The sequence below is a fragment of the Balaenoptera musculus genome, chromosome 1, assembly GCF_009873245.2.
Source record: "Balaenoptera musculus isolate JJ_BM4_2016_0621 chromosome 1, mBalMus1.pri.v3, whole genome shotgun sequence".
Taxonomy (NCBI): Eukaryota; Metazoa; Chordata; class Mammalia; order Artiodactyla; family Balaenopteridae; genus Balaenoptera; species Balaenoptera musculus.
This window is the reverse complement of record NC_045785.1, coordinates 15,056,335-15,083,335: the sequence shown is the minus strand read 5'-3', so window position 1 is coordinate 15,083,335 and position 27,001 is coordinate 15,056,335. Positions and strand designations below refer to the sequence as shown.

At 48.9% G+C, this 27,001-nt stretch overlaps 1 protein-coding gene across 6 annotated transcripts in view; it reads left to right on the top strand.

Annotated features, from left to right (window-relative positions):
• Window positions 1-142: 142 nt before the first annotated feature.
• Window positions 143-27,001, top strand: part of TMCO4 (transmembrane and coiled-coil domains 4) — a 92,859-nt gene continuing 66,000 nt past the window's right edge. The window contains exons 1-7 of one of the 6 annotated variants that reach the window (XM_036826260.1): window positions 143-195; window positions 7,283-7,390; window positions 10,846-11,002; window positions 12,168-12,220; window positions 16,142-16,321; window positions 23,966-24,140; window positions 24,866-24,893. In XM_036826260.1, coding sequence (XP_036682155.1) covers window positions 16,152-16,321; window positions 23,966-24,140; window positions 24,866-24,893 — 373 coding nt within the window. In that variant the 5' untranslated portion in view covers window positions 143-195; window positions 7,283-7,390; window positions 10,846-11,002; window positions 12,168-12,220; window positions 16,142-16,151. Of the gene's footprint in view, window positions 196-7,282; window positions 7,391-10,845; window positions 11,003-12,167; window positions 12,221-16,141; window positions 16,322-23,965; window positions 24,141-24,865; window positions 24,894-27,001 lie in introns of those variants that run through there. The other 5 variants (XM_036826252.1, XM_036826247.1, XM_036826269.1 and 2 more) reach the window with 5 other exon arrangements.

Below are 27,001 nucleotides of genomic sequence, written 5' to 3'. Positions count from 1 at the left end.
GGTGGCGGCGGGGCGAGCGACTTGAGACGTGCATTTCGGAGCCCGGAGCCCGGAAGGACCAGGCGCGCACGGGGCGGACGGCGCGGCGGCAGGACCAGTCGGGACCAGCGCGGGGGGAGGGAGGGAGGAAGGGAAGGAGGGGCGGGGCCGGGGCAGCCGGGCCGCCTTCGCCGTCGCCTTCGCCGCCACCTCCAGGTAAGAGGTCCGCTCCCCGCCGCCACCGCGCCGGCTGTGCGCGAGGAGCCCCCGCCCCGCCTGGCACGGCCCGCGGACTCTTTGCCCCCGCCCCGCCCTCCGCGCCGACCTCCCCGGAGTCAAGGCCTCCGGGTGGTTGCTTGTTTTCCTTCCGAGCCGGAAGTGCACGTAGGAACCACACGCCCGGGCAGCAGATGGGGAAACTGAGGCCGGGCGCAGCACTCAGGCGTCCCCTGCCTCCCTTGATAAATGAGGACGCTGGTCCGGGCCAGGGAGGGGAAGGGACTTGCCCAAGGTCACCCGGGGTCACTGGTCTTCCACTTGGCTCACGCGGCCCCTCCAGCGCCCCTCACCCCCCTCTCCTTGCCCCTCCAGACCTCTGAGCTCACAGGAGACACCTAAACTGAGAATTCCCCGGGGGGCGGGGGAGGGGGAGGTTGGGCATAACCTCTGCAGAAAAGCCCCGGCCCCAGTGTCACAGGGAGCCCAGGTCGCCTCATCCTGACCCCTGCTGTTAGAGGAGGATGAATTACTGCTACTAACTTTGGAGTGGATTTTACACCTGGGTAAGCTGAGGCTCAGAGAGATGAGGGAATTTCCCCAAGACCACACCGCTGGGAAGGAGGGCACGATAAGAACCTGGGTTCCCCGACTCCAGAGCCTGGCCCAGTGCCTGGCACAGAGGAGGCCAGCACAGTGCCCCCTCTCTGCCCTGCTCGGCCTGGCACAGGGAGTCGGGACCACAGCTGGGCTAGACTGGGGGCCTTGGTCTAGACACTACTGCCTAACATGGAGTAGGAGTCAACAGTTCTCTTTTCCCTAACTCGGTGTTCATTTCAGGGCAGAAACATGAAACCCTCTAAGCTTTGGGGGCATCCAGCAAATATTTATTGAACACCTGCCGTGTTCCAGTGTGTGCACTGTTTAGGCATTGAGGAAACAGCAGTCAACAAGACAAGTGGTGCCCTGGGGGCGGGGGGTGGAAGGTGAGGAAGGGCTGGGCGGAGAGGAGGGACCGATGGAATCTTTTCTACCGTGAAGTCTGAGAAGAGGGCGGAGAGAGATCAAACCTCACAGCCTCCAGCCCTCTGAGCCTCCAGCCCTCCTGGGCCTGGTTTGAGGTGCTCTGTCAGCCTGAGCTCCCCTGACCCACCGCCCAGGGATTCGGGGGAGAGGGCCTAGGTGGGTAGAGAGTGGGCCAAAGGAAGCCCTAAACTGACCTCAGAGCCTGGAAACCTAGCTGTGTGATCTTGGATATGTCATTCTACCTCTCCGGGCCTGTTTTCTTATCATAGAATGGGGGTCATAATACTTCATAGCACTGATGATGCTATGCCAGAATGCTTCAGAAATGGTAAAGCAGGGTCAGAGTGTGGCCATATCAGAGGCCTTGCCAAATCAGGCGTAAGCAAGGGGGTAGTATTTATTTAGAGCATGTTTATTTAGAGACCCTAGTGACCCTGTTGATAAGCTGTGAGTGCTCTCAGTAAAGAAGTACATGAGGCAGAGGGAGGGTGGCTGAGTTAGAGGCGAGGAGCCTGAGGCTCCCTGCTCGGCTCTCTCGGGAAATAGAACGCTCGTGTCACTGTCAGCATTTCAACCTTTAGAACCCTTGCCGCCACATGTACTGCATCAGACAGATGTGGCTAACTTTGCAGCTTCCTGAGTCATCTTGAACAAGCTAAGTGACCTGTGCCTCAGTTTCCTCATCTGTAAAATACCTGTCCCCAAGGTTGTCATGGGGATGAAAGAGGCCAAAGCCACAAACAGCCCTGTGTAGAGCTGCCACTCTGGGAGCCTCTTCAGTTTTTAAGCCCAAGGCCTAGGAGTGGTTGGATGGGCACAGTTGACTGCATAGGTTGCCATAGCTCAGCATGTACCAGCATGAGCACTGTTGAGACGCTGGAGGTACAAGCGGTCAACAAGACAAGTGTTGGCCTGGTTGGGGTGGCGGGGAGGTACATCAGGGTCAGAGCCTGGAGAATTTCTCACGAGCCTGAAACCATCTCTCCCTGCACTGGTACCACCAGGCTACAAGTGGCTGGATCAGGCTCCTGGGCCCACACATGTGGGACCTGAAAAATGTCATTAGGTGGTTTATCGTCACTCTGTCCTTTATGACCTGAAGGTTTTGTAAACATTGCCATACGTTTTAAACTGGGGCTACAGATGAAACAGGGGCCTCGCTGCCATGTGTTACAACTTGCCACTCAGCCGCCCTCCACTTGGCAGCCAGACCCATCTTGGTACCACCATCTGCTCAAAAGCCTTCTGTGGCTTCCCACTTTCTTAGCGTAAAGAACAAAAACCTTAACACGGCCCATAAGGCCCTGCAGTCTGGGCCCCACCTACACCTGGCCTCCAGCTGCATCTCTGATCACTTTATCAGCAGCCCTCTGTGCTCAGGCATGCTGCTCCCTCCAGCCTCAGGGCCTTTGCACGTGCTCTTCTAGACCGTCCCTCCCCCATCATCTCCCTTTCCCCAGGTTAACACCTCCTCATCCATCAGATCTGAGCCCAACCTAGACTTGCATTCCAAGTCCCTCAGGCCCCGGGGCATCCCCGGGTATGTGGGAGGTTTAGCTCAAGGTGGAATTATTCACTGTATATTGCTGGGATTAATCTCAGCCTGTACCCTGTCACCCACCCACTCCCCCCAACACACACACACCTTGCAACTGTAACCCTCATGACTTCCGGGACTGGTCTGAGTTTGCTCAGAGGTGCTCAGTAATGAAAGCTACCTTTGGGAGTAGCTCTTGAGCACATATGGGGACCTTGCTTTATATAAAACCGTATTGTCCTTCATCAAAAAAAAAAACCAAAAAACGCTGAAGTCACTTCTTAGTTTTGGGGGTAGGTGTTCGTTCATTCATCCTTTCACTTACTCTGCCAGGCACTGTTCTAGGAGCCATCAGGGAATGTGCCACAAAAGCCACTGCCCTCAAGGAGCTTTCTCTAGTGGGGGTGACAGACCACAAACAAATAAACCTGTAACCCATTGTCAGGTGGTAGCAAATTTGATAAAGAAAAGTCATGCAGGGTCTGGTGGGAGCGGGTAGTGGTGGCACCTGCTGTCTTAGACCTGGATGAATAAGGAGGGAACTCTGCTGGGGAGGTGGGGAAGCACAGATGTCCTGACTGGCATCCACTCCCACCCTGAGCCTCCTTGTCGGGGAGACAGGCACATGGCAACCAGCCGTTATACCTGAGAGGAGGTGAGGCAGCCCAGAGAAAGCCTGGTGGGAGGTTGGGGGCGGCTTCAGAGGTGGCAGGCTGGACAAATCCAGGAAGCCTCATGGCAGCTCCTGAGACCCTTTACTAAAGTGGAGAAGAACTTGGGTTTGAAGTCACACATGCCTGTGGAGGGTATGTTCTTCCTGGTCCTGCCATTTGCCAGCTGTATGGCCCTCACCTCTGTGAGCCTCAGTTTTCTCATCTGTAAGATGGGGACAGTGTTAGTCTCTTCCTTGTAAGGTTGTTGTGAGGCTGAAATGGGATCAGGATGCTTTTGAAGAAGGGCACCATTTGGACATGAGGACCCACATCGAGAAAAAACAGCATGAGCTGAGGCCCTAGATGAGAAACCCAGCATGGGCTGGAAGCAGCAGATGGTTCAGTTTGGGGCAAGGCTGGCTGGAAGAAGGGAAGTGGAAGAAAACAAAGTTGAAAAGTAGGGTTGTTACTGAACCAAGCTCAACTCTGCTCACCCACACGTAGTAAAGCCAATCTACTGACACCAGGTTGTGGTGAAGGAAAGCTCAGGGTTTATTGTAAAGCTCCAGACAAGGAGTCTGGGGAAGTCAATGCTCAAAAAAACCCAAACTCCCCGATGGGTTTCAGTGAAGCTTTTTTTTTTTTTTTTGGATATATAGTTGATATACAATGTTGTTAGTTTCTGGTGTATAGCAAAGTGATTCAGTTATACATATATATCTACATATTCTTTTTCATATTCTTTTCCATTATGGTTTATTACAGGATATTGAATATAGTTCCCTGTTATAGTAGTACCTTGTTGTTTATCTATTTTATATATAGTAGTTTGTATCTGCTAATCCCAAACACCTAATTTATCCCTCTCCCATGCCTTTTCCCCTTTGGTAACCATAAGTTTGCTTTCTATGTCTGTGAGTCTGTTTCTGTGTTGTAAATAAGTTCATTTTTATCATATTTTAGATTCCATGTATAAGTGATATCATGTGGTATTTGGCTTTCTCTGTCTGACTTACTTCACTTAGTATGATAATCTCTAGGCTATCCATGTTGCTGCAAATGGCATTATTTCATTTTTTATGGCTGAGTAGTATTCCATTGTGTAGATATATCACATCTTCTTTATCCATTCATCTGTCGATGGACATTTAGGTTGCTTCTATGTCTTGGCTATTGTAAATAATGCTGCTATGAACATTGGGGTGCATGTGTCTTTTTTAATTATAGTTTTCTCCAGATATATGCCCATGAATGAGTTTGCTGGATCATATGGCTACTCTGTTTTTAGGTGGTTTTTTATTTTGGCCACACCATGCAGCATGTGGGATCTTAGTTCCCTGACCAGGGATCAAATCCACATCCCCTACAGTGGGAGCGTGTAGTCTTAACCACTGGACCACCAAGGAGTCCTATTTTTAGTTTTTTAAGGAACCTCCATACTGTTTTCCATAGTGGCTACATCAATTTACAGAGAAGGATTTTTGAAGGCAAGATGAGGAAGGGGAGCCACAGGGTGTGTTATCAGCTCGTGCACAATTCTCTGATTGGTTGATGGTGAGGTAACGGGGTGTCACAGGTGTTAACGTTATCAATCCTCAGGCTCCAGTGGGTCTGGGGGGCTACATGCTCATGGTCATCAAGTAGTTAACTTCCTCCATTTGGTGGGGGTTTTAGCATCTGTAAAACAACTCAGGAAATGTGCATCAGGTACTGTTATTTAGGTACTTCAGAGAGGAACTGAAGATTCCGTGACTGCCATACGGCTGATTTACTGTTTAAGTTATTACCAGTTCTCCTGGCACAACTGCTACATTTGTCACTACACAATCCTTTCAATCATTAACTCTTGAGCCAGGCTTTTGTGACTCAGGGGAGGCCTGGGAGACTACCGCTTTTCCATAAACAAGAGACAGGCAGAGGAAATGTGGGAAGGGGTCTGTCGCAGGAAAGCCCCACAGGATCCTGCTCGGTTCAGGGTGTTAACCTGTGGACAGATGGAGCTAGTGAGATTCTAATTCGGAGGTTTTCAAATTGTGTTTGAAATCTTTTGGGCCACCTCAATGTATAAACTAGACCAAAGAGGAGCAGTGTAGCATCGTAGTTAAGATGGCTGCCCTTGGGCTAAGACCCAGGTGCAAGATTAAATCCCACATCACTCATCCAGTGACCTTGACATTCGTTTCTCAGGGCCTTTTTCTCCATCTGTAAAACAGAGATAATAGCACCTACCTAGTAGGATTATTGGGAGGAAATGAGATGATGCATGGAAAGGGGTGGCATTTACTAACATTGACCAAGTATTAACTGGTACGATTTTTTTAATTAAAAATTTTTTTAATGGTGATAAAATAGACATAACAAAATTTGCCATATTAACCATTTTGAAGTGTGCAGTTCAGAAGTGTTAGGTATAATCACATTGTTTTGCAGTCGATCTCCAGACCATTTCAACTTGCAAATCTGAAACTCTGCACCCACTAAACAACAACTCCCCGTTCCCCCTCCCCCAGCCCCTGGCAGCCCCCACTTTACTTTCTGTCTCTATGATGTTGGTTTCCCTGAGGACCTCATATAAGTGGAGTCATACAGTATTTGTCTTTCTGGGACTGGTTGATTTCACTTGGCATAATGTCCTCAAGTTTCAGCCATGTTGCAGTGTGTTAGAATTTCCTTCCTTTTTTAAGGCTGAATAATGTTCCATTGTATGTATATAACATTTTGTTTATCCAGTCATTCATGGATTGACACTTGGGTTGCCTCCACCTTTTAGCTCTTATGAATAATGCTGCTATGAATATGCGGATACAAATATCTTTTTGAGACCCTGCTTTCAGTGCTTTTGGGTGTGTAGCCAGAAGTGGCATTGCTGGGCCATTCACTGTTGAAATTTGGAGGTGGGCATGGATGGCTCCCCACTGTGTCTCCTCTTGCCCATCAGAGTAAGAGAGGTCCCTGGGGCCCTGTGGAGCAGTTTGAAAACCAGTAGGTCAGATGAACCATTAGAGATTTTGCCATTTCTCCCCCTTCCTTCCCAGGAAGACTTCCCTCTTGAATTGTTTTTTAATTATCCCTAGTGGAAACCACCCTTCATTCAGCAAATGTTTATAAGTGCCTGCTATGCTTCCATGTGGGCAGAGGGAGAGATAAACAATAAGCAATAAACATAAACAAGGAAAGGATATAGTATGTCAGACAGTGATGCGTGCTGTGGACCCAGCAGCGGAGCCAGTTAAAAGCGATTGGGATGAGAGGCTGGGGGCAGCGTGGCTTCCCTGAGCTGTGAGATTTGAGCAAAGACTGGAAGGAGATAAGGGAGTTGGCCATGTGGTTATCGGGGGAAGAGCATTTCCGGTAGAGGGAACAGCCAGTGCAAAGGCCTTGAGGTGGGAGCATGCGTGGTGGGATCCAGGAGCAGCAAGGAGGATGGTGTGTCTGGAGCAGAATGAGTGGAGGGGAGGGGAGGAGAAGGGTGCGCTACATGTGGCCCGGGTGCCTTGATGGTGACTGCGGGTGAGAAGGGAGTCACTGAAGGTTTGGAGCAGGGAAGAAACATGATCTGATTCTAGTGTGAGGTGGAACTTTCTGGATGCTGTGGGGTGGATAGCTAGGGGTGAGGGCAGAAAGAGGCGGGAGACTGGTGAGGAGGCTCCTGCCAGAGAGATGATGGCAGCTTGTACGAGGATGGGAGTCAGGGAGGAAGGGCGCAGTGATAAATGTGGACAAAACGTCCTGCAGCCTGGGCATCCACCCCGATAGCACGCTGTTACCCTCCCTGCGCCACCACCCCGCCCTTCCTCCAGGCTGCTGAAGTGAGGTTGGGATGGGAACTTGCCCTCCATGCCAACATCCCTTTTTTTCTTCTGGTCTGTAGTGGGATTGTCCAAAACCCTCTGGGTTCTTCTATGTTGGAACTGTTGCCATGGAGACCTCCTGAGATGCTGCAGTTACCACCGACCTCCAGTTTAACTTCCAGATAGAGGTATAGAACGAATGGGTTTGTCTCCTAAAATGCTGAGAGTGGGGAGTAACTTGGGCCTGCGTAGAATCTCCACTTCTAGGACCATGTCAAGATTGTCTTATTGTGTGTGTGTGTGTTTTAACTTTGGACTACAATCTTCAGAGTATCTGGCTTAAGAATAGTGCTGTAGCTGTATTTGTTATAAAGGATTTCTTCAGCCAGATGCTTTTCCTTCTCCTTGGCTCCAGAATAATTAGTCCTCAGCCTTCCTGTGACACTGTAGCTAACTCTCTGGTAATGATTATCTCACTGTACTGCAGACTCATTAAAAAGTGCAGCTGTGGCCAGTTAACTCAGAAAAAGAGGAAGAGAGAGAGAAAAAGAACATCACCCCCGACCCCCACTGGGCTCCCTTCCCCTCTCCAACATACACACACACACACACACACACACACACACATCAAATTTGACCTTGGCCTTTACTGATTGCTCCAAGTTAAAAAAAAAAAAAAAGCCACAGCTGACTCGCGAGTTAGAAAAACAAAAGAAGTTCATTCTTGCATGAGATCTTCTAAAGACCCAGGTCCCGGAGTTTTAAGGGTGATTTAAAGGATTTTCAAGGATGATACTGACCACATTAGATTTTCTCCTTGGTGCTGACTTTGGAATTTTTTCTTGCTCCAAGAAGAAATCCCACTGCATCATTTATGGTGTCTGTCAACAAATGTGGGTTGAGCACCTCCTGTGGGTGCCTGCAGAACCCAGGTCAGATGTTTGGGAATGACCGTCTACCTCCACTACTGACAGAAATAACCCAGTCCGTGTTTTCTTTGGGGACAGATAACGTGACTGGTGAGATAAAAATCATGATTGTGGTGCATCAAAACGTGGTCCCACTCCAGACTAACCGCTTCTGTCCCACTTCTGGGCCTTGCAGCCTAGCCGTCGACCGGTGTCCTCCCTGGGATCCTCACCATGTACATGTTGTTTCCCTGAGAGTTGGGGCTCTCCTGGGTCAGGTGTGGACCTTTCTCAGGGTTCCTTGGTGTCTTCACGGCACCTGGGCAGAGACAAGACCCCCAGGAGACCCCAGGGAGTTGGGACTTACTCCATCCATTAGGGATGTCCTGAGCCCTGTGCACATTAGGTGGCCCCAGGCACACAGACACTGCTAGCCCTGACCAGCGGGGTCTTTTTCTCACCACAGGAACCCAGCTCGCTCTCTCAGAATCAGTCCAGCTTCTCAGACGTATTTGAGAATGTCAGTTCAACTTCAGACTGGATCCTGAACCCTAATCAGAACGAGGGGTGGAGGCCCCTGAGAACCAGCATACCCAGTTTAGGTGGCGCTCCACCCACAGCTGCCGCCGCACTCCCTCAGTTGGAAGAGTTTGGGGCCCATCCCTTCCGCCTGGACAGTCCATGGAGTTGGAACCCTGGGCCCCTCCATCCCACCGTCACGGGTGGCCGAGAATTGCCCTTGTTCATCTTGTTGATGACAAGACCTGTTGGTCAGAGGAATGGGACTTAACTGTGACCTCAGCCCCACTGGCTTGGCTGGGTCACTTGGGGCCAGGGCTTTCTGAGACTAAGCGCTCCCCTTCTAGGGATCAAGAACACAACTGTTTTTAATTCTTTTAAAAAAATGTTTTTATTATAAAGGCTCTAATAAGCTCACGACAGAAAATGTTAAAAATTCAGAAAAATAGAAAGAATAAAAATCGATTACTTCTAGGCCCACAGCCCCACCACCAAGAGACAAGGATCATTAACATTTCGATGTACTGCCTTGTGATCTTTTTGCTCTGTGAAACATTTTTTAAAAACATAACTGGAGGGCTTCCCTGGTGGCGCAGTGGTTGAGAATCTGCCTGCCAATGCAGGGGACATGGGTTCGAGCCCTGGTCTGGGAAGATCCCACATGCCGCGGAGCAGCTGGGCCCGTGAGCCACAACTACTGAGCCTGCGCGTCTGGAGCCTGTGCTCCGCAACAAGAGAGGCCGCGATAGTGAGAGGCCCGCGCACCACGATGAAGAGTGGCCCCCGCTCGCCGCAACTGGAGAAAGCCCTCGCACAGAAACGAAGACCCAACACAGCCAAAAATAAATAAATAAATAAATAAATAATTTAAGAAAAAAAGAATAGCTCTGGAAAAAAATGTGCTATTTAAAAAAAAAAAAAAACCATAACTGGAATCGTACTGTATATCCAGTGGTGTACTGTTAACCACCTCCCTGGAAAATAGAATCCCTTCGTTTGTAGCACTTTCCATTTCTGTGGTGGAAATACTCCCTCTGTGACCCATTTCAGGCTCCCAGCATCGCTGAACACAGAGCTGGGAAGAGATGCCAGTATGAACCGGCATCAGTACACCATATTATAAATTAAAATCGTATCTATTTGTTCTGATCTTGTAATCAATACACAGTCATTATTGAAAATTCATAAAACTTGAACATATAAAGAAAAAATTAAAATCATCCAGAATTAGACAACCACCGCCCCACCCCCCCGGCTTAGAGACAGTCACTGTCACCATCCCAATGTAAGTCCAGCAGTCCCCTCTGTACAGATGGAGATATAAACAAAATAACTGTCTTCAGAGTTGAAAAGCAATACATATCTGTGACAGAATATTGGGGAAATCCAGAGAAGTCTCTGGTATCTCACCTTTCAGAGATCACTATAGAGGCTATTCTTCTAGACATTTTTCTTCTCTGTGTCTTTTTAATATGGGTGGACTTGTGGCTTGAATCTCCTGGTTTGTAGGCATAGTATATACATTCTCGTGCCTCATAAGAAGATAACATCCAGGGGAAGGGTGTTATCACTACTAATTGATTAAAAACCCTACGGAAGCTTGAGAGGCAGAAAATACTCTGGTTCCTTGAACATGGCAAATGGCCCATTAGGATGAAGCTCAGGTTATTTGAAGTTTGAGGTGGTCCCTGAGCATCTTTTTGGTTCTTCAAAAGCATCTTCTCTCTTCTCCTGCTGGGCTCTGGGACATCCCTGGGTAATTCCAGATGCTTGGCCCTTGTTCCATTCTCCCTTCCTCATCTGATGCTTGATGGGAGGGTAAGAATAGGAGTGCCTTTCTGGAGGGAATAACCAGGAAAATCTAGCTCTTCCTTAAGCCTGAAAACTAGTTCATTCCTTCGTGTCACAGGCAATTTCTGAGCACTCACCCTGTGGCAGGTAAGAGGTTGGGCACCAGAATACTGATATGGAGTAGATCCGGTGCCTGCCCTCTACTGCCAGGCTAACCAAGGAGCCAGTGTAGCACCCACGGCTCAGGGTACAAGGACTTAGAACCGACAGTCCATGCACAGTGCCAGGGCTGTGCCCAGTGAATGGTAGCTGCCTGCAAACCTGTGGGGGCGAAGGCCCAGAAGAGTGGTAGTAGTGGTAGTAGGGTAGTAGTGGTAGTAGGGTTAGCCCTGAGCCCCGGGCTAACCGATCCCTCTCTCCCACAGGCCTCCTCCAGATCCCACACCCTATGGACCCATGGGCTTGTTTTTCTGGTTTGCTCCTCCAGGGAAATTTGCATATTTCTCCAAAAAACCTTCAAGAAGCTGGACAGCCTGTTTTCAGACTTAGAGGGGAAGCCCACGGTTGTTTCTTGTAATCTGGGTAAGTATTATTTAAGGTTTCTTTCTCTTCAGAACCCTTGTCGTTATTTAAAATGATCTTCATTTAAATGTCGTGAGTTTACATTTTGTCTGTCTCCCCGACTAGAATGTATCTCTATGGTGGAAGGTGGTTGTCTGTCTGTCTTAGTCACCGCTGTGTCCCCAGCATGTAAGACAGCACCTGGTACATATTTATTTTACGTATCTGGTACATATTTGTTTCTTTATTTATTTATTGGTTTTTGTGGGGGGTTTTAGCTGTGCTGTGTGGCATGTGGGATCTTAGTTCCCCGACCAGGGATCGAACCCGTGCCCTGGAAGTAGTGGAAGTGTAGAGTCCTAACCACTGGAACGCCAGGGAATTCCCTGGTAGGTGTTTATTAAATTAACTAACTGATTGATTTGGAGTGGAGGCGAATATCTATTTTGGATTTACTTAGAACTTAAGGTTTTCATATTCTCTAGTGACATCCCACCTTTCCTTTTTAAATAATTATAGATTCACAGGCAGTTGCAGAAGTCGTACCAAGGGGTCCCGTGTACCCCCACTCAGCTCCCCTCATGGCCATTGCCTTTGAGGTTAAGTCAGACTCCTTAGCTGGGGGACTTGGTCCTGCAGGGTGTAGCCCCTGGCAGCTTCCCCTCCAACCTCACTTCTTCCCTCCCAACCTCTGCACCCACCCATTGTCCAAACCCTGGCTACACTGAGCATCCTTTTGGTTCTTCAAAAGCATCCTCTCTCTTCTCCCTCTGGGACTTGACAGATGCTATCCCCTCTGCCGAGAACATTCTCTTCCCCTGACCCCACCCCTGTCTGATGTCACCTTCTCTGGGAAGCCAATTCTGGGTTCCCCTCTTTGTATCCCTCTATCTGTGTTTTCTCCATCACAGCATTTATCCCACTGGGTTATCACCGTCTGTTTACTTGTCCATCTAGCTCTACCACTGTCCTGTTTCTTCTACTGGAATACCCTGTCCCATCCATCTGCAGGGCTGTCCCCCGTACTTCCTGCAGGTCTCTGCTGGAATGGCACCTTGCATCCAATACTGTTGTCACCCCCGCCGTTCTGATCACTGCATATCCCCCTCTCCCTAACTGTTCACTGCCCAACTGAATGTTTATATATTTATTTATTTACTTACTTACTTATTACTTACTTATTTAGTGGACTGTTACATCCAGATCCTCTGAGTGCGAATCTCAGTTCCACCACTTAATAGCTACGTGATCGTGGGCAAGTACTTAAATGATTATGATCATGATGTATTGGTGTATTATTGCCTGTCTCCCACCAGAATGTAAGCCCCTTGAGAGCAGGAAATTTGTCAGTTTTGTCCCCTGATTTGCCTCAAGGCCCTCTTCATTCATCCAGCAAGTAGTTATTGAATGCCTGCAGTACTCCAGGGCCTGCTCAGAAAGCTAGGGTTACAGCAGTGAAAAAACAACCAGGGACCTGCCTCGAGAAGTTTATGTTCTACTTGTTTACACAAGTAAACAATATAATTTAAAAATGTATTCCTTAAGACGGAGTAAGTCTTATAGAAATAGAACAGGATGCTAGGATAGAGAGGCAGAGTAGCTTGGCCTGGGGAATCAAGGAAGGCCTCTCAGAGGAGGTGACATTCAGGCTAAGGCCAGAATGATGTGAAGGTCAAATGTAAAGTGTCCCAGGCTGGGGGGAATGGCAGGTGCAAAGGCCCAGAGGGAGGACCAGCTTGCGTATTTGAGGAGCAGAAAGACAGCCAGCGTGGCTACAGTGTAGTGAACAAGGCGGGTGTGGGGGGCATGAGCTGGAGTTTAGAGGCGGGCAGGGGCCGGATCAGGACTCTGTAGACTATCATGAAAGGATTGGTATTCATCCTGGGGTGATGGGAGGCCTTTGGAGGCCTTTAAGCAGGCAAGTGACATGATTGGTATATAGGACAAGGCCACTCAGGCTACTGTGTAGAGAATGGATTATAGGACATCAGGAGAGTATTTTGTTGAATGAATGAATGAATGAATTTGGCCTGAGCTGAGCTCATCGTGCACTCAGCACAACCCCCTCTCCCCTGTGGTTAGAGACAGGCCAGCTCATGCTTCTCTGATTAGAAGGCTGTTTCTTCTTGAGCTGAGAACTAACATGGGGCTCCCCAAATACCAGCCCAATAAAATACCATCTTGGGTTCTTCTGGGTAATAAGGGCAATTACCCCAGCTGCCAAGTGGCACATGGAGTTGTTTAAAGGTAGTGGAAATTGCTAAGCCTGCTGACATCAAGGCCAGACGCTGCCCCCGGTGATGTCCTTAGTTCGTGGCTTGTTGCTGTCCTCTTTGTCCACCAACGTGGTCTGTGCTGATTATCTGAGCCAGGGAAATCTGCCACAAACAGATCTCAAACTTGGGTTCCTGGAGCAACCATTGGAGGCCAGTCTTTTTTTTTTTTTTTTTTCCAAATAATTTTTTTTTTAATTTATTTATTTATTTATTTATTTTTGGCTGTGTTGGGTCTTCGTTTCTGTGCGAGGGCTTTCTCTAGTTGCGGCAAGCGGGGGCTACTCTTCATCACGGTGCACGGGCCACTCACTGTCGCGGCCTCTCTTGTTGCGGAGCACAGGCTCCAGACGCGCAGGCTCAGTAGTTGTGGCTCACGGGCTAGTTGCTCCGCGGCATGTGGGATCTTCCCAGACCAGGGCTCAAACCCGTGTTCCCTGCATTGGCAGGCAGATTCTCAACCACTGCGCCACCAGGGAAGCCCTGGAGGCCAGTCTTGCTGGGTGACATTGGGCATGGTCTTAACCTCTCTGGGCCTCAATTTCTCCATCTGAAACAAGGGAAGAAGAATCCCTGTGCGGGTGTAGAGGAGAGAACATGAGGTTTAGCACCAAAGTCTGGTTTGACTTTCATCACATACTTACTGTGTAACTCTGGGGAAATCGCTTGGCCTCTCTGAAGCTTATAGTTAAAGGAGAGAGTCATAACGCCTCACGTCCTGCTTAACCTTACATGGTAGTTGTAAGAATTAAATGGATTTAAAGTGTTCTGTAAACTGTTACATGCTGTCCAGATGTTGGTTTGTGGCTTTTAACTACCTCAGAGTTATTTTGAAAAACTGATGCAGTATTAGTTGTGGACAAACTTTTAGATAATCCCTCCATGGAGGTGATACTTTGAGAACAAAAGATTTTATTGCTCAGCTGGATGAGAACAAATTTGTGGGCCAAAGTCAGTGTGGAGTATGGGTATTAGACTAGAAATCTCTTGGCGATAAGATGACTGTTCGAAACAGAGATGGTGGCCAAGAGCTCTGGCTTTGGGCTCTGGTCTGCCATTTACTGGCATGTGACCCGGGCCCAGTCACTTCTTCTCTGAGGCTGTTGCCCCCCGGTTTGAAAACTGAATGCTATGGTATCAATAGTACCTGGCTCGTAGAGTTGGCTGGGACCGTGCATGTTAAAAACTGTAGCCCCAGGGCCTCGCATCCAGCAGTGGCTCAATAATGTTGCCTCTTACTATTATTTATACACCTTTGCTGTGTGCCAGGCACTGTGCTGTGCATCTTATTTATTTGTTTGTTGATTCTTTTATGCGTTTATTTCTTCATGGCCATGTCATTTCTTGCTTACACAGCTCTTCCAGACATGTACTATTACAGTCCATTTTTAGGTAAAGGAATCTCAGTGCAGAGAGGTTGAGTTGCCCAAGGTCCCACATCTATGCGTTGGAGGCACTTAGATTCACACCCTGTCTGTCTGGTCCTGAGCCTGCATTCGTATCCACAGTGCCCTATGGTCACGGCTGGTACCCTTCCCAGTACCCGCTCCCAGGGCCCTTGGATGCCTGACTTGGCTTGGTTTGTCCCTTCCCCAATCCTCCCCACCCATCCCTTCCCTTCTTCCCCTTCTGCCCCTGGGAAGGAAAGAGAGAATAAAGGGAGGGACAGAGGAGGGGGAAGGAGACCTTGCTGCCTCCCTTCCTTCCTTTCACTGAAGTATAACATACATAGAGTACACAAATCTTAAGTGTACAGCTCAGTGAATTTTTAAAATATATTTATGCCCATGTAATCACCACCTGGGTCAAGATATAGAACATTTCCATCACCCAGAAGCCTTGCTGTCCCCCTTCTAAGCCAATATTCCCTCCCACTGGCAACCTCTCTTCTGACTCTTCTCACTATATATTGGTTTGACCTATTCTTCAAGTTCGTATAAACGTAATCCTACAGTATATATTCTCTGGTGAATGACCATCTGCTTACCATTGAGATTCACTCATGTTGTTGTGGTGAGCCAAACTTCATTCTTTTCATTGCTGTGTAATATTCCATGGTATAAATCTGCATAGGTTGTCCATTCTGCTGTGGGTGAACGTGTGGGTTGTTTCATTTGGGACTATTATGAGTGAAGTTCCTATGAGCATTCATGTCTTTTGGGGGACATAAACCTTCATTTCTCAGGAGTGGAGTTGCTGGGGTGTAGGGAAGACACATGTTTAAACTTAGTGGATAAACCATTTTTCACATGGTTGTACCAATTTACACTCCCACCAGCAGTGTATGAAAGTTCTATTTGCTCCTTATTCTCTTAGTATTGTAGGTCTTTTTAATTTTAACCTTTCTGATAAGTGAATGGTAGTATCTCATTGGAGTTTTAATTTCCATGTCTCAGTTGGCTAATTTACACTCCCACCAGCAGTGTATGGAAGTTCTATTTGTCCCTTATCTTCGTCAGCACTTGGTATTGTCAGTCTTTTAATTTTAGCCATTCTGATGGGTGAGTAGCCGTGTCTCATTGGGGTTTTAATTTCTGTTTCTCTGATGCCCAGTGATGTTGAACACCTCTGCATGTGCTTATTGGCCATTGGATATCTTTTGTGAAGTACCTATTCAAGTGTTTTGCCCATCTTAAATTTGCCTTGTTTCTTTTTCTTAGTGACTTGTAGGAGTTGTTTTTACACTATGGATACAAATCCTTTGTGATATACACATTGAAAATATCTCCCCCAGCCCCAGTCTCTTAAAGATGATGAATAGAAGTTTTTAATTTGAATGAGGGCGTATTTATCCACCTTTTCTTTTATGATGTGGTAGTTTTTGTGTCCCGTTTAAGGAAGCTTTGCCTACCTGCTGAAAGCATTTTTCACTGGGATTTCTCCCTGCAGGGCTGGAAATGGCCGCAGGGGACAGGTCGAGCCGGGGGCTGCCCCAGGTGGCCGAGCCAGGTGTGGAAGGGGAGCCGCATCTGCCCACAGGCCGGGAGCTGACCGAGACCAACCGCTTTGCCTATGCCGCCCTCTGTGGCGTCTCCCTGTCCCAGCTCTTTCCAGAACCTGAGCAAAGGTGAGTGCTTTTATCTCACAGAGGGACGGTCATGCTTCTTCAGGGAGATGATTCTTGGCAGCCAAGCAGCCTGCCAGGTGTTACTGGACACTACAAAGAGGAGAAAGCCATTGTCCTTGCCTTCAAGGAGCTCACAACGTGGTATGGGGCTAGGGCATCCCTCATTCAGTACCCACTTATTTATACCTTCACCAAGCATTTAAGGAGCACCTATAAGCATTTCACCAGGCACCGTTTGAAGTACATGGAAAGTGGACATGAGTAAGACAAACAAGGCCGACACTATCCCTGCCCTCAAGTAGGACACACCCTAATAGGGGGATAAGATATCTACATTCACTGAGCACCTACTATGTGCTGAGTGTAGTACAAGGCCCTGTGGAGAAAACAAAGAAAAGCAAGGCCTGGCTTCTGCCCTCCTGGTGCTTACAATCTGGTGGGGGGGGCACCCAAATGAGTGATTTTAACAGTGGGCAAGTGGGCTAAGTGCCACGATGCGTATCAGGTTCAGTGACACTCAGTATATGGAGTTGGAATAGTAGAGTGGCTAAGAGCTTGGGCTTGGCCTTCAAGGCCTTCAAGGATTTTGCGGGGAGAGAGTTTGGAGACCGGAGGAGGGAGTTGTTTGGAGAAACCAGGACAGTGACCCAGAGCTGGAGGGACACAGGTGAGGCAGTTTTTCTCAGGGAGAATGCAGTTGACTTGGGAACAGCTTGGGTGCTGTGGACGGGGCAGAGGGAGGAGCTAACTTTGACCCCAAAGGTCCAGATGGGGAGGGGGGCCTGGGAGGACAGAGATACCATTCCTGAGACAGGGAGCGATGGGTTGAGGGCGGGAGATGGCAAGAAGTTTTTGCATCTGCAGTGTTTTCAAGAACCGCAGCCCCCGACCCCAGCCATGGTCCCCATGAGTAAACTTCCCCATGCCTTGGGTCTTGGCTGGGTTTTTGTTTGTTTTTCTTTTTATCTTTGTCCCTCCCACTGGCCCGAACCTTGAGCATTTTCATCTCCTTGGGGGTCACTTCCAGGAAGCCTTCCCAGACCCTTCTCACCCCCCCAGACAGGAAGCTTCTCCACCTGTCTGTCCAGTGACCTGTCACCACAGCCACCGTGCTGCACCGTAACTCTTCCCTGGAGGGCAGGAGCTGCCTCGTTCATCTCTGAGTTCCCAGTGCCTGGCACACAGCTTGGTGCAACACATACCCTCGGTAAAGGTCTGTGAGAAGAAGGATGGATAAATACTGACTTTCTTAGCACAGGAGACGTTCCACGGGATTTGGACTTAGATCTGGGTTCAAGTCCTGCCCCTGCCACTTTCCAGTTACATGTGGCCTTAGGCAGTTTATTTAACTTCCCTATGCATCAGTGTCTTCATCTGTAGAATAGGGCTAGTAATACCCACCTGCTGAGTGATTACAAGAATCAAATGAGATAATATAGTTAAAGCACATGGCATAGTGTTTGGCCCACAGTAGGTGCTTGCTGAGTGTGTGACTTACTTTATTTGTTCAATTTCCTCATCTGTAAAATGAAGACAATCCTTGAACTTACCCCTACCAATCAGGGTACTTTGGGCTGCAAGTAACAGTACACTGCACCAAAAGAGATTTAAATAATAAAAGTTAGAATGACCATCATCAAAAAATCTAGAAACAATAAATGCTGGAGAGGGTGTGGAGAAAAAGGAACCCTCCTGCACTGTTGGTGGGAATGTAAATTGATACAGCCACCATGGAGAACAGCATGGAAGTTCCTTAAAAAACTAAAAATAGAACTACCATATGACCCAGCAATCCCACTACTGGGCATATACCCTGAGAAAACCATAACTCAAAAAGATACATGTAGGGACTTCCCTGGTGGTGCAGTGGTTAAGAATCCGCCTGCCAATGCAGGGGACAACGGGTTCGAGCCCTGGTCCAGGAAGATCCCACATGCTGCGGAGCAACTAAGGCCATGCGCCACAACTACCGAGCCTGCGCTCTAGAGCCCACGAGCCACAACTACTGAAACCGGCACGCCTAGGGCCTGTGCTCCGCAACAAAGACAAGCCACCGCGATGAGAAGCCTGCGCACTGCAACGAAGAGCAGCCCCCGCTTGCTGCAGCTAGAGAAAGCCTGCGTGCAGCAATGCAGACCCAACACAGCCAAAAATAAATAAATAAATAAATTTTTTTTTTTTTAAAAAGATACGTGTACCACAATGTGTATTGCAGCACTATTTACAATACCCAGGACATGGAAGCAACCTAAGTGTCCATCCACAGATGAATGGATAAAGAAGATGTGGCACATATATACAATGGAATATTACTCAGCCATAAAAAGGAATGAAATTGAGTTATTTGTAGTGAGGTGGATGGACCTAGAATCTGTCACACAGAGTAAAGTAAGTCAGAAAGAGAAAAACAAATACCGTATGCTGCTAACACATATATATGGAATTTTAAAAAGCGGTACTGATGAACCTAGTGGCAGGGCAGGAATAAAGAGGCAGACATAGAGCACAGACTAGAGGGCACAGGGTGGGAAGGAGAAGCTGGGATGAAGTGAGAGAGTAGCATTGACATATATACACTACCAAATGTATAATGGATGGCTAGTAGGAAGCTGCTGCATAGCACAAGGAGATCAATTCAGAGCTTTGTGACGACCTAGAGGGATGGGATAGGGAGGGTGGGAAGGAGGCTCGAGGGAAGGGATATGGGGATATATGTATACATATAGCTGATTCACTTTGTTGTACAGCAGAAATTAACACAACATTGTAAAGCATTTATACTCCAATAAAGATGTGAAAAAAATTTAAAAATTAAAAAAAAAGGGGCTTCCCTAGTGGCGCAGTGGTTGAGAATCTGCCTGCCAATGCCGGGCACATGGGTTCGAGCCCTGGTCTGGGAAGATCCCACATGCCGCAGAGCGGCTGGGCCCGTGAGCCACAACTACTGAGCCTGTGCGTCTGGAGCCTGTGCTCCGCAATGGGAGAGGCCGCGGCAGTGAGAGGCCCGCGCGCCGCAATGAAGAGTGGCCCCCGCTTGCCAGAACTGGAGAAAGCCCTCACACAGAAACGAAGACCCAACACAGCCAAAAATAAATAAATAAATAAATTTATTAAAAAAAAAATTAAAAAAAAATAATAAATGAACAATAAGAGATCTGTTTTTCTCACTTAACAAGAAATCAAAAGGAAGAGAGTTCCAGCATTGATACAGCACCTCAAAAAGCCTTTGGGTTGGCTTTTCTGCAGTTCTCTTAGCCTCCCCCTCCTGATCATAAAATGGCTGCTGCAGTGCCATACATCACACCATCACAGAACAAGACCCAAGGCATGGAAGAGGAGGACAGGGATTCTCTTCAAGTCTCTCATCAGGGAGGAACTCTTTCCCGGGATACCCTGAGAAGGCTTCCCCTTTTGTGTCATTGGCTAGGTCTAGTCAAATGCCCTCGCCTCACCTGCAAGGGAGGCAGGGAAAAGATAAAGGCACTTGACATTCTCTGTCTCCGTCATGGGAGGGGGCTTCTACTGGGCAGGAAGAAGGGGCTGGGGAATCACTGCTGCTGAGAAACGGCCATCCATCAGAGAGGGTGGTCCTGAGGAAGGAACGTGTTGGTGGCCCCTGCAGAGCCTGGCACAGAGCTACTGCCAAACAAACGTTGGATGTTCTCATTATTAATAATGAAACCACGTTCTCTATCTAGAGGTTAGTATATATCTCGTTGGATGTTCTGTTCCCAAGCAAGCCAGGGTCCCATCTCCTGCAAGGGTCCAACTCTCTCCCTGCTCTAGCCCATACCTGTGCCATACATGGGAAGCTCTATCTTTCCAGAAGCTTCTCAGATCTGATAAATCCTTACCTGATAAGCTGGTAGATAGGCGGGGGAAGAGTTTTGCATACTTTGTTCACATAAACAAATATTTATGAACCTGAACTGTGTGCCAGGCCTGTGCTGGGCACCGCTTGGGAGGGCACATGGAGAAGTTATTGTTCTGTGTCCCCCACAAAATCCAAGTATGGCCTTAAGCACATGTGGCTGAGCCGGAAGCATCTGCCTTGGGGGCACTTTCCTTCCTGAAAGTTACAATGCAGTATGCCACCTCTTTCCACTTGGTTGATCTCAGTCTTCAAAACACATTTTAAAACCAACCTCAATCTGGGTTGTAAATCCCAGATATGCTGTTGGTTTCAGTAATCTTTAGAAAACATTCTGTGTTAGTTTATGTCCACATGGGGCATGAAAGCAAGCCTTTAAATTATTTATCTCTCTTCCATGCTGTAAGCGTCACAGATGCTGTTCCTTACAATGAACTCTATTTATTAAACATGAAGATATTAATGGTGTAGAGCGGGGGTCAGTAAGCTTTGTCCGTGAAGTCTAGATATTGTAGGCTTGCAAAACCCTGTGGTCTCTGTCGCAGTCACCCAGCTTTGCTGTTCCATGTAGGCTAAAAGCAGCCGGGAGACAGCATGTAAAGGAATGGGCGTGCTGTGTTCCAATAAAACTTAGTTTCAAAAAAAAAAAGGGGGCTGCAGCCCCCTGGTGTAGTTTTCCAGCCCCTAGTGAATAGGAGGAGCTTTGGACTAGGAATCGGGAACCTGGATTCCAGATGAGGCTTTGCCCTTTCCCAGCCAGGAGACCCTTGATATGGTGTTTAACCTCCACAGCCCAGGGGCTCCGTCTCAAGACACGGCAAGGATGAGAGGGGAGATGGATGCAGCAGTCTAGCCGGTGCCCAGCACTCGGTGGGTGCCAAGGAATGTGATTGCTGGAGAGGGACGATCTCTGCAGTGGTTAAGCATGGCCTCTGGAGTCAGAGAGAACCCTGGACCCTGGAGCTGTCACTTAACCTCTCTGGGGAATTCCCTGGCAGTCCAGTGGTTAGGACTCCGCAGTTGCACTGCTGAGTGACCCAAGATCCCACAAGCCATGTGGCACAGCCAAAAAAAACAAAACAAACTAACAAACACCTTTCTGGTTCTGGGTGTCTTTATCTCTAGAATGGGGGTACAAATAGTACCTCCCTCCCTCATGGGGCTGTAATGAGAAGTAAATGAGTCCGGGTGTATGAAGCACTAAGTACAGGGACTGACAGATAGTTGCTCTGTGATCACCATTTATTATCATTATTGCTATTGATTTTTATGTGCTTCAACTAGATCACCAGTCACGTTAGAAGCATTTACCAAGGCCCTGCCATTCTACAATGCTATTTCTTATTTAATAGATTGCTGTACTGGCACTTTACATATATATTTATTAATTCATTTGTTCATTTAAAGAAACACCTATATAGGGCTTTATATGTGCCAGGTTTTGCTCTAAGCACATGACAAATGTTAACTTAGCTTTCAACAACCCTATGAAATAGGTTTCATCACTATCGCCACTGTTTTACAGATAAAGAAACAGAGGCACAGAGAGGCTAAGTAACTTGTCCAAGATCACACAGCTTGTGGCAGAGCTGGGATTTGAACTGGAGTTCGTGCTCTTTACCCCTCCACTCTTGTTATGAGATGCTTCTCTACATCCAGGACTTCCTTCATGGACACAGGGTCAGGCCATGCTGCTGCCCTCGGCACTACGTATATGTTTACCCCGAAGTAATGCTCAATTCACTTAGTCATCCCTCCCCGCATATACACTCACACATCATCCCAGGGTAATCCCAGTAATTGTAGTGGGGTAGGTTACAATAATTGTTAAAGCAGTAGCTAACGTTTATTGAGGGTTATCGTGTGCCAGGCACTATTATCATGTCACTTAATCTTTCCAGCCAATCTGTGAGACAGGCCCTATTATCATCCTCATTTTACAACAGAGGAGAGTAAAACTAAGGTGAAGTAGGGCACGAAGCCAGTCACCGAGGGAGCCGGGACTCCCCCGAGGGGTCAGACATTAGAGCCCGACTCAACCCTCTTCTCCACTGCCTCTCTTGGTCACCTTGTAAATAAAATAGTGATGCCAACTAACATTAGTTGAGTATCTACTGCCTGCCGAGCCCTGCTTGGGGTGCTTTATATGTATCATCTCATTTAATCCTCAAACAATTTTATGAAGTTGGTTTCTTAGACCCATTTGCAGATAAGGAAACAGGCACAGAGAGGTTGAGTTACTCGCTCAGATGTCCTTCAGGAGTGAAGGACTTTCCTGGGACTTCCCTGGCGGTCCAGTGTTTAAGACTCCATGCTTCCACGGCAGGGGGCGCAGGTTTGATCCCTGGTCAGGGAACTAAGATCCCGCGTGCCCCGTGGCATGGCCAAAAAAAAAAAAAAGGAGTGAAGGACTTTCCCCCAGCTACTGAGAGGGCTTTCCAGCACAGCCTGGGCCTGCCTCAGCTGAAGAGAGCCACTTCACCCAAGGTTCTGCCGCCTTCCTGGGGCGGCCTTTGTCCGATGACTGTCTGAAATAAGGGTATAAAGGCCCAGCCCTGTTGCCCCACTGGGGGCAGTTCTCAAGGGTCACCCCATCTTCAGATCTCCCTGCAGGGTCAGCTGAGGCTTCTGTTGAGACTGGATCTCCCTGCCCAGTCCTGCATCCTCCCTGCCCATTCACAGACGTTGACCCCAACGGAATCCCCAATAATCATTTCAGAGCTGCTTCCCAGGGACCTGGACCAAAACAGTGGTAGGGCCAGGATTTGAACCCGAGTCCTGCACTGCTCCTGTCACAGGTCTGGCCTGCAGAGATCTCTCTACTTGGGCTTTGGCAGCAGCAGCTCTAAAGAATGGGTTGGGTGGGCTACCTGGGATCCCCAGGAACCGGAGCCGAGTGGTGCAAGCGGGGAGCTTCCTGAGGTCGCCCTCTCTACCAGGGAGCTCTGCTTGTCTCTGGGAAGCCTTTTCTCTGCACTGGTCTAATCCCCTCTGACCTGCTTCCCCTGTTCCGCATCCCAGTGGTGGCTTGGAATCAAAGCCTGATGTGGACTCTTCTGGGGTCCCCAAGGTGTCATGTGTTTCCTGCAGCTCCTGGGGTCCCTTCTCTCCTGGAGCACCCCATCCATCCCCCACCCAGGGACCCCCGTGGGACTCAACTCAAATGACTGCTGTGGACAGAGCCCCCATGGTGGCGGTGGACACGGCTGGAGGACAGACTTCTCTGCACTTTATCCACTTCTACAGCAGCCAGTGTGTCTCCAGAAAGCATGTCCGTGGCCATTTCCAACAGCAGCCAATCTCCATGTGTGGGAACCTTTTCTGGTCACTGCCTCTCACCTCACAGGTGGATTTGGGGCTCCCTCTCTGGACTCTCTGGACTCACTGGGGCTTGATTCCTGCCTCTGACCTAGCATATCCCACGGCACTGGATCAGTTAGTCCCGTCCAAGTCTCCACCCCGCTGTGAGCTTCTCATCCAAGGCCCATCTTGCTCATTTTTGATTCCACAGCCCCCAGGGCAGGCCGGCCTCAGGGCATATGGTCAGTAACTGCTCGTTACCCTCGTTCCTGTGGTTTATCAGCCCTGTGGTCAAAGTTTTGGTGGAGGAAGAAACTCAAGTCCACACACCTGAAATCAGGTTTTGGCTCTCTTCCGTATTCCATGGGCCACAGTTGCCGTGGTTTTTTGTAAGTGCCAGGTCTTCACATCCCTGCACACACCTCATATCGTGAGATGCACGGTCCAGGATCTCAGCTGTGTCTGTCTTTCAGATCCTTCTGCACGGACTTTGTGGCCAGCCTGGTGAAGTGGCTGGACTTATCCGAAGCTGTCTTGCCAACCATGACTGCTTTTGCCAGCGGCCTGGGAGGCGAAGGAGCAGACATGTTTGCTCAGATTTTATTGAAGGACCCCATCTTGAAGGATGACCCACTGGTGATCACTCAGGTACACCCACCGCCCAGGTGGCGGCTGCCAGGGAAAGTAGAACAGATAATTTCCTTTCAAAGTCAGCCTGAATCTTGCTTCTAGTGGCGTGGGGGGAATTGGAAGATTAAATATTGCATCATAATTTCATATGATGATGACGATCATAGCTAATGTTGAATTATCATTATTGAATATTTACTATCGATTTATTACTTAAACAGTACTTGTTATATGCTAATACCTTACTAATATGAACTCATTTAATTCTCAAAGCAATTTTATTAGGTAGGTAGGATGATAAATGGAGGCACAGAGACGTTAGGTAACTTGTTCAAGGTCACACAGCTGATTTGAACCTTGGCAGTCTTACTCCAGAGCCCGTGCTCCTGACTGCTAAGCTGTGGTGCCTCCTTTTGGAAGCAGCAGCTTTGCTGTGTGCCCTTGGGCATGTCACTCACCTGCTCTGTGTGCATTTGAAGCCGGCAGAAGCTTGACACAGGCTATCGGTGGGTCAAGAGAGCAGATTTAAAACAGCCCTTCCCCTCCTTCATCTGACTCCCTGAAATTCTCACACATTTATTCAGTTATCTGCTTACTTGTTTGTCTGGCTCGCCTCTCGAATGTAGGGCAGAGGTATTTTGTCTGCCTTGTTCTCCCACTTCTTAAGGGTCAATAAATATTTGTCAAATGAGCAGGCTGGTTACATATCAACCTATTGCTAATTCCTGTTACTCTTCCCTCAGGACCTTCTGAGCTTCTCACTCAAGGATGGTGAGTTGATTTCATAAGTTGTGGGGCACGTATCTGCACCTCAGCCAGTGAAGCCAGTGGTAGGTGTTGCCCCTGCGTTCCCGTCCCCAGTGGCCTTTTTGGCGCAAGAAAGGAAAGGGAAGCCAGTAGAGCTGCGGAGCCGGAAGCTCTCCATTCATGCCAAGCGCCGGGTGGTGCTTCTTAGCGGTTTTATTGATTCCGCAACGGTGCCCTGTGGTTCCACCTTCTGAGTAGCTCTGGAGTCTGGCTCCTGCCTTCTGAGGTCTGTTCTGCTGGCAAACAGGGAGAAGGAGCACGGAATTGAAAATGAAATCCCAACCACCTCTACACTGTGTAGTAAGGGAAGTCCCTCCCACTCCCCGCCGGAACCCTGGCTTGTGGGGGACGGGAGGGGTGAGAAGAGGAGGAAGAACAGAACTAGGCTAGGAACAGCAGAACAGCAGAAACAGCGTGTGCAGGAGCACCGGCTGGAAAGAACGCTCAGAGGAGGGTCACGGGGGCCGGGGCCGAGCGGGCTCTCCACCTACACGAGACCCCAGGCTGTTCCCGTGGAGTTTATAGTCTGAGAAGTGCAGCTCTAAGGCTCAAACCCCAATGTATATTTTTGGCCCTAGTCTAGCCGCACAGAATGCTTTCACTCCATATCTCAGAGCCAGATGGGAGCCCAAGGGTGATCTGGCCCAGCCCCTGCTTTCAGGCGGGCACCACCTGAAGTAACACTTCTCTTTTAGCCGGTGAGGCCATGTGGCTGAGTTGTGGTCTGAGGATGTGGAAGAGTTGGTCTGAAAATCCTCAGCTCTATCACTTTTTTCTTTTCCAAACAGAAGTAAGGGAAGAATAACAATATCCGATCGTCCTGGACGCTGTTGGAGTGAGGGGTGGGTTTGTGCGGAGGTCTGAGTCTCAGGTTGCTAGAGAGCAAGGCAGCCCATCAGGACATACACGCTCACGTGATAATCACGGTAACAGCAAAGCACCAGTTCTTGAGCGCTTGCTGGGCGCCCAGCCTGCTGCCAAGGGCTGTACAGGCACGGAGCCCTCTCGGCCCCCTGAGGGGTGCTGGAGGTCATTGTTACCATTTTGCAGGTCAAGGTCATCTTGGATGAGACACCCATATTTCCAGGTGGAGAGGTTGAGGCCCAGAGAGGGGAAGGGCTTTCCCGGAAGCACACAGTGGCAGAGGTGGCCTGGTGGTCAGAACCAAGTCTCCGGCCTCCAGGGCCAGTGCTCTGCCCCACCGCCTTGTCACGGGGGAGAAGAAGCTGCCCCAGCACTCCTGTGTCGGCCTCACTCTCTCCCTTTCCTCACCCGGTGAGCCACGTTCATCCTAGCCTGCTTCCTGCCCCCGCCTGCCAATCACAAGCCCTCCTGAGCTCCCAGGAGCACCCAGGACACTTTAACTTACCCCCTTTGCTGTGGGTGACCTTGGCCTGGCTCTCACAGAATAATTGGAGTGGGTTTGAAACAGCCTGTCTAATGTCATCACCTGGTACTTCATTCCCTCCCAGGGGTGTTCTCGTAGGCAGCCTCTAAACCGGCATTGCCTTTGAAATGTCTCTTGAGAATAACCACCACTTATTAAGCACCTGTTAATGCTGGTCATGGTACCCGACCCCTGTCAAGCATTGTTTCACATCGTCCTCATAGCCATCCTTTCATGTAGACACTCCCACTTTCCAGACGAGCAAACTGAGGCCCAGAGAGGTGAAGTAACTGGCCTAAGCTGGTAAGTGGCAGAGCTGGACATTCTAAAACAAGTGCTATTAACAAAAACCTTAGCAGATTTTACCCACGGGGGTTGAGGAATGTGGCAGCATCCCCACGGGAAATGTAATAATACCTCGTATCTAAAGAATACCAGTCTCTGACAACACCTGAGGCGTGCCTTTGGTTTATCTCAAAGCCCCACCAGACGCCGGCATCTACAAACAGGAGCAGCCTCACTGGCACACCGGGACCCCAATGGGAGTGGGCGCTAGGGCTCAAAATTTCCCCAGAGGTCAGAGGTAGGTGGCCCCTCAAACCATCTAGACGACCCTCTCATCAGACACAGGCAGACCTCAGAGATATTGCGGGTTCAGTTCCAGACCACCGCAGTAAAGCAAGTC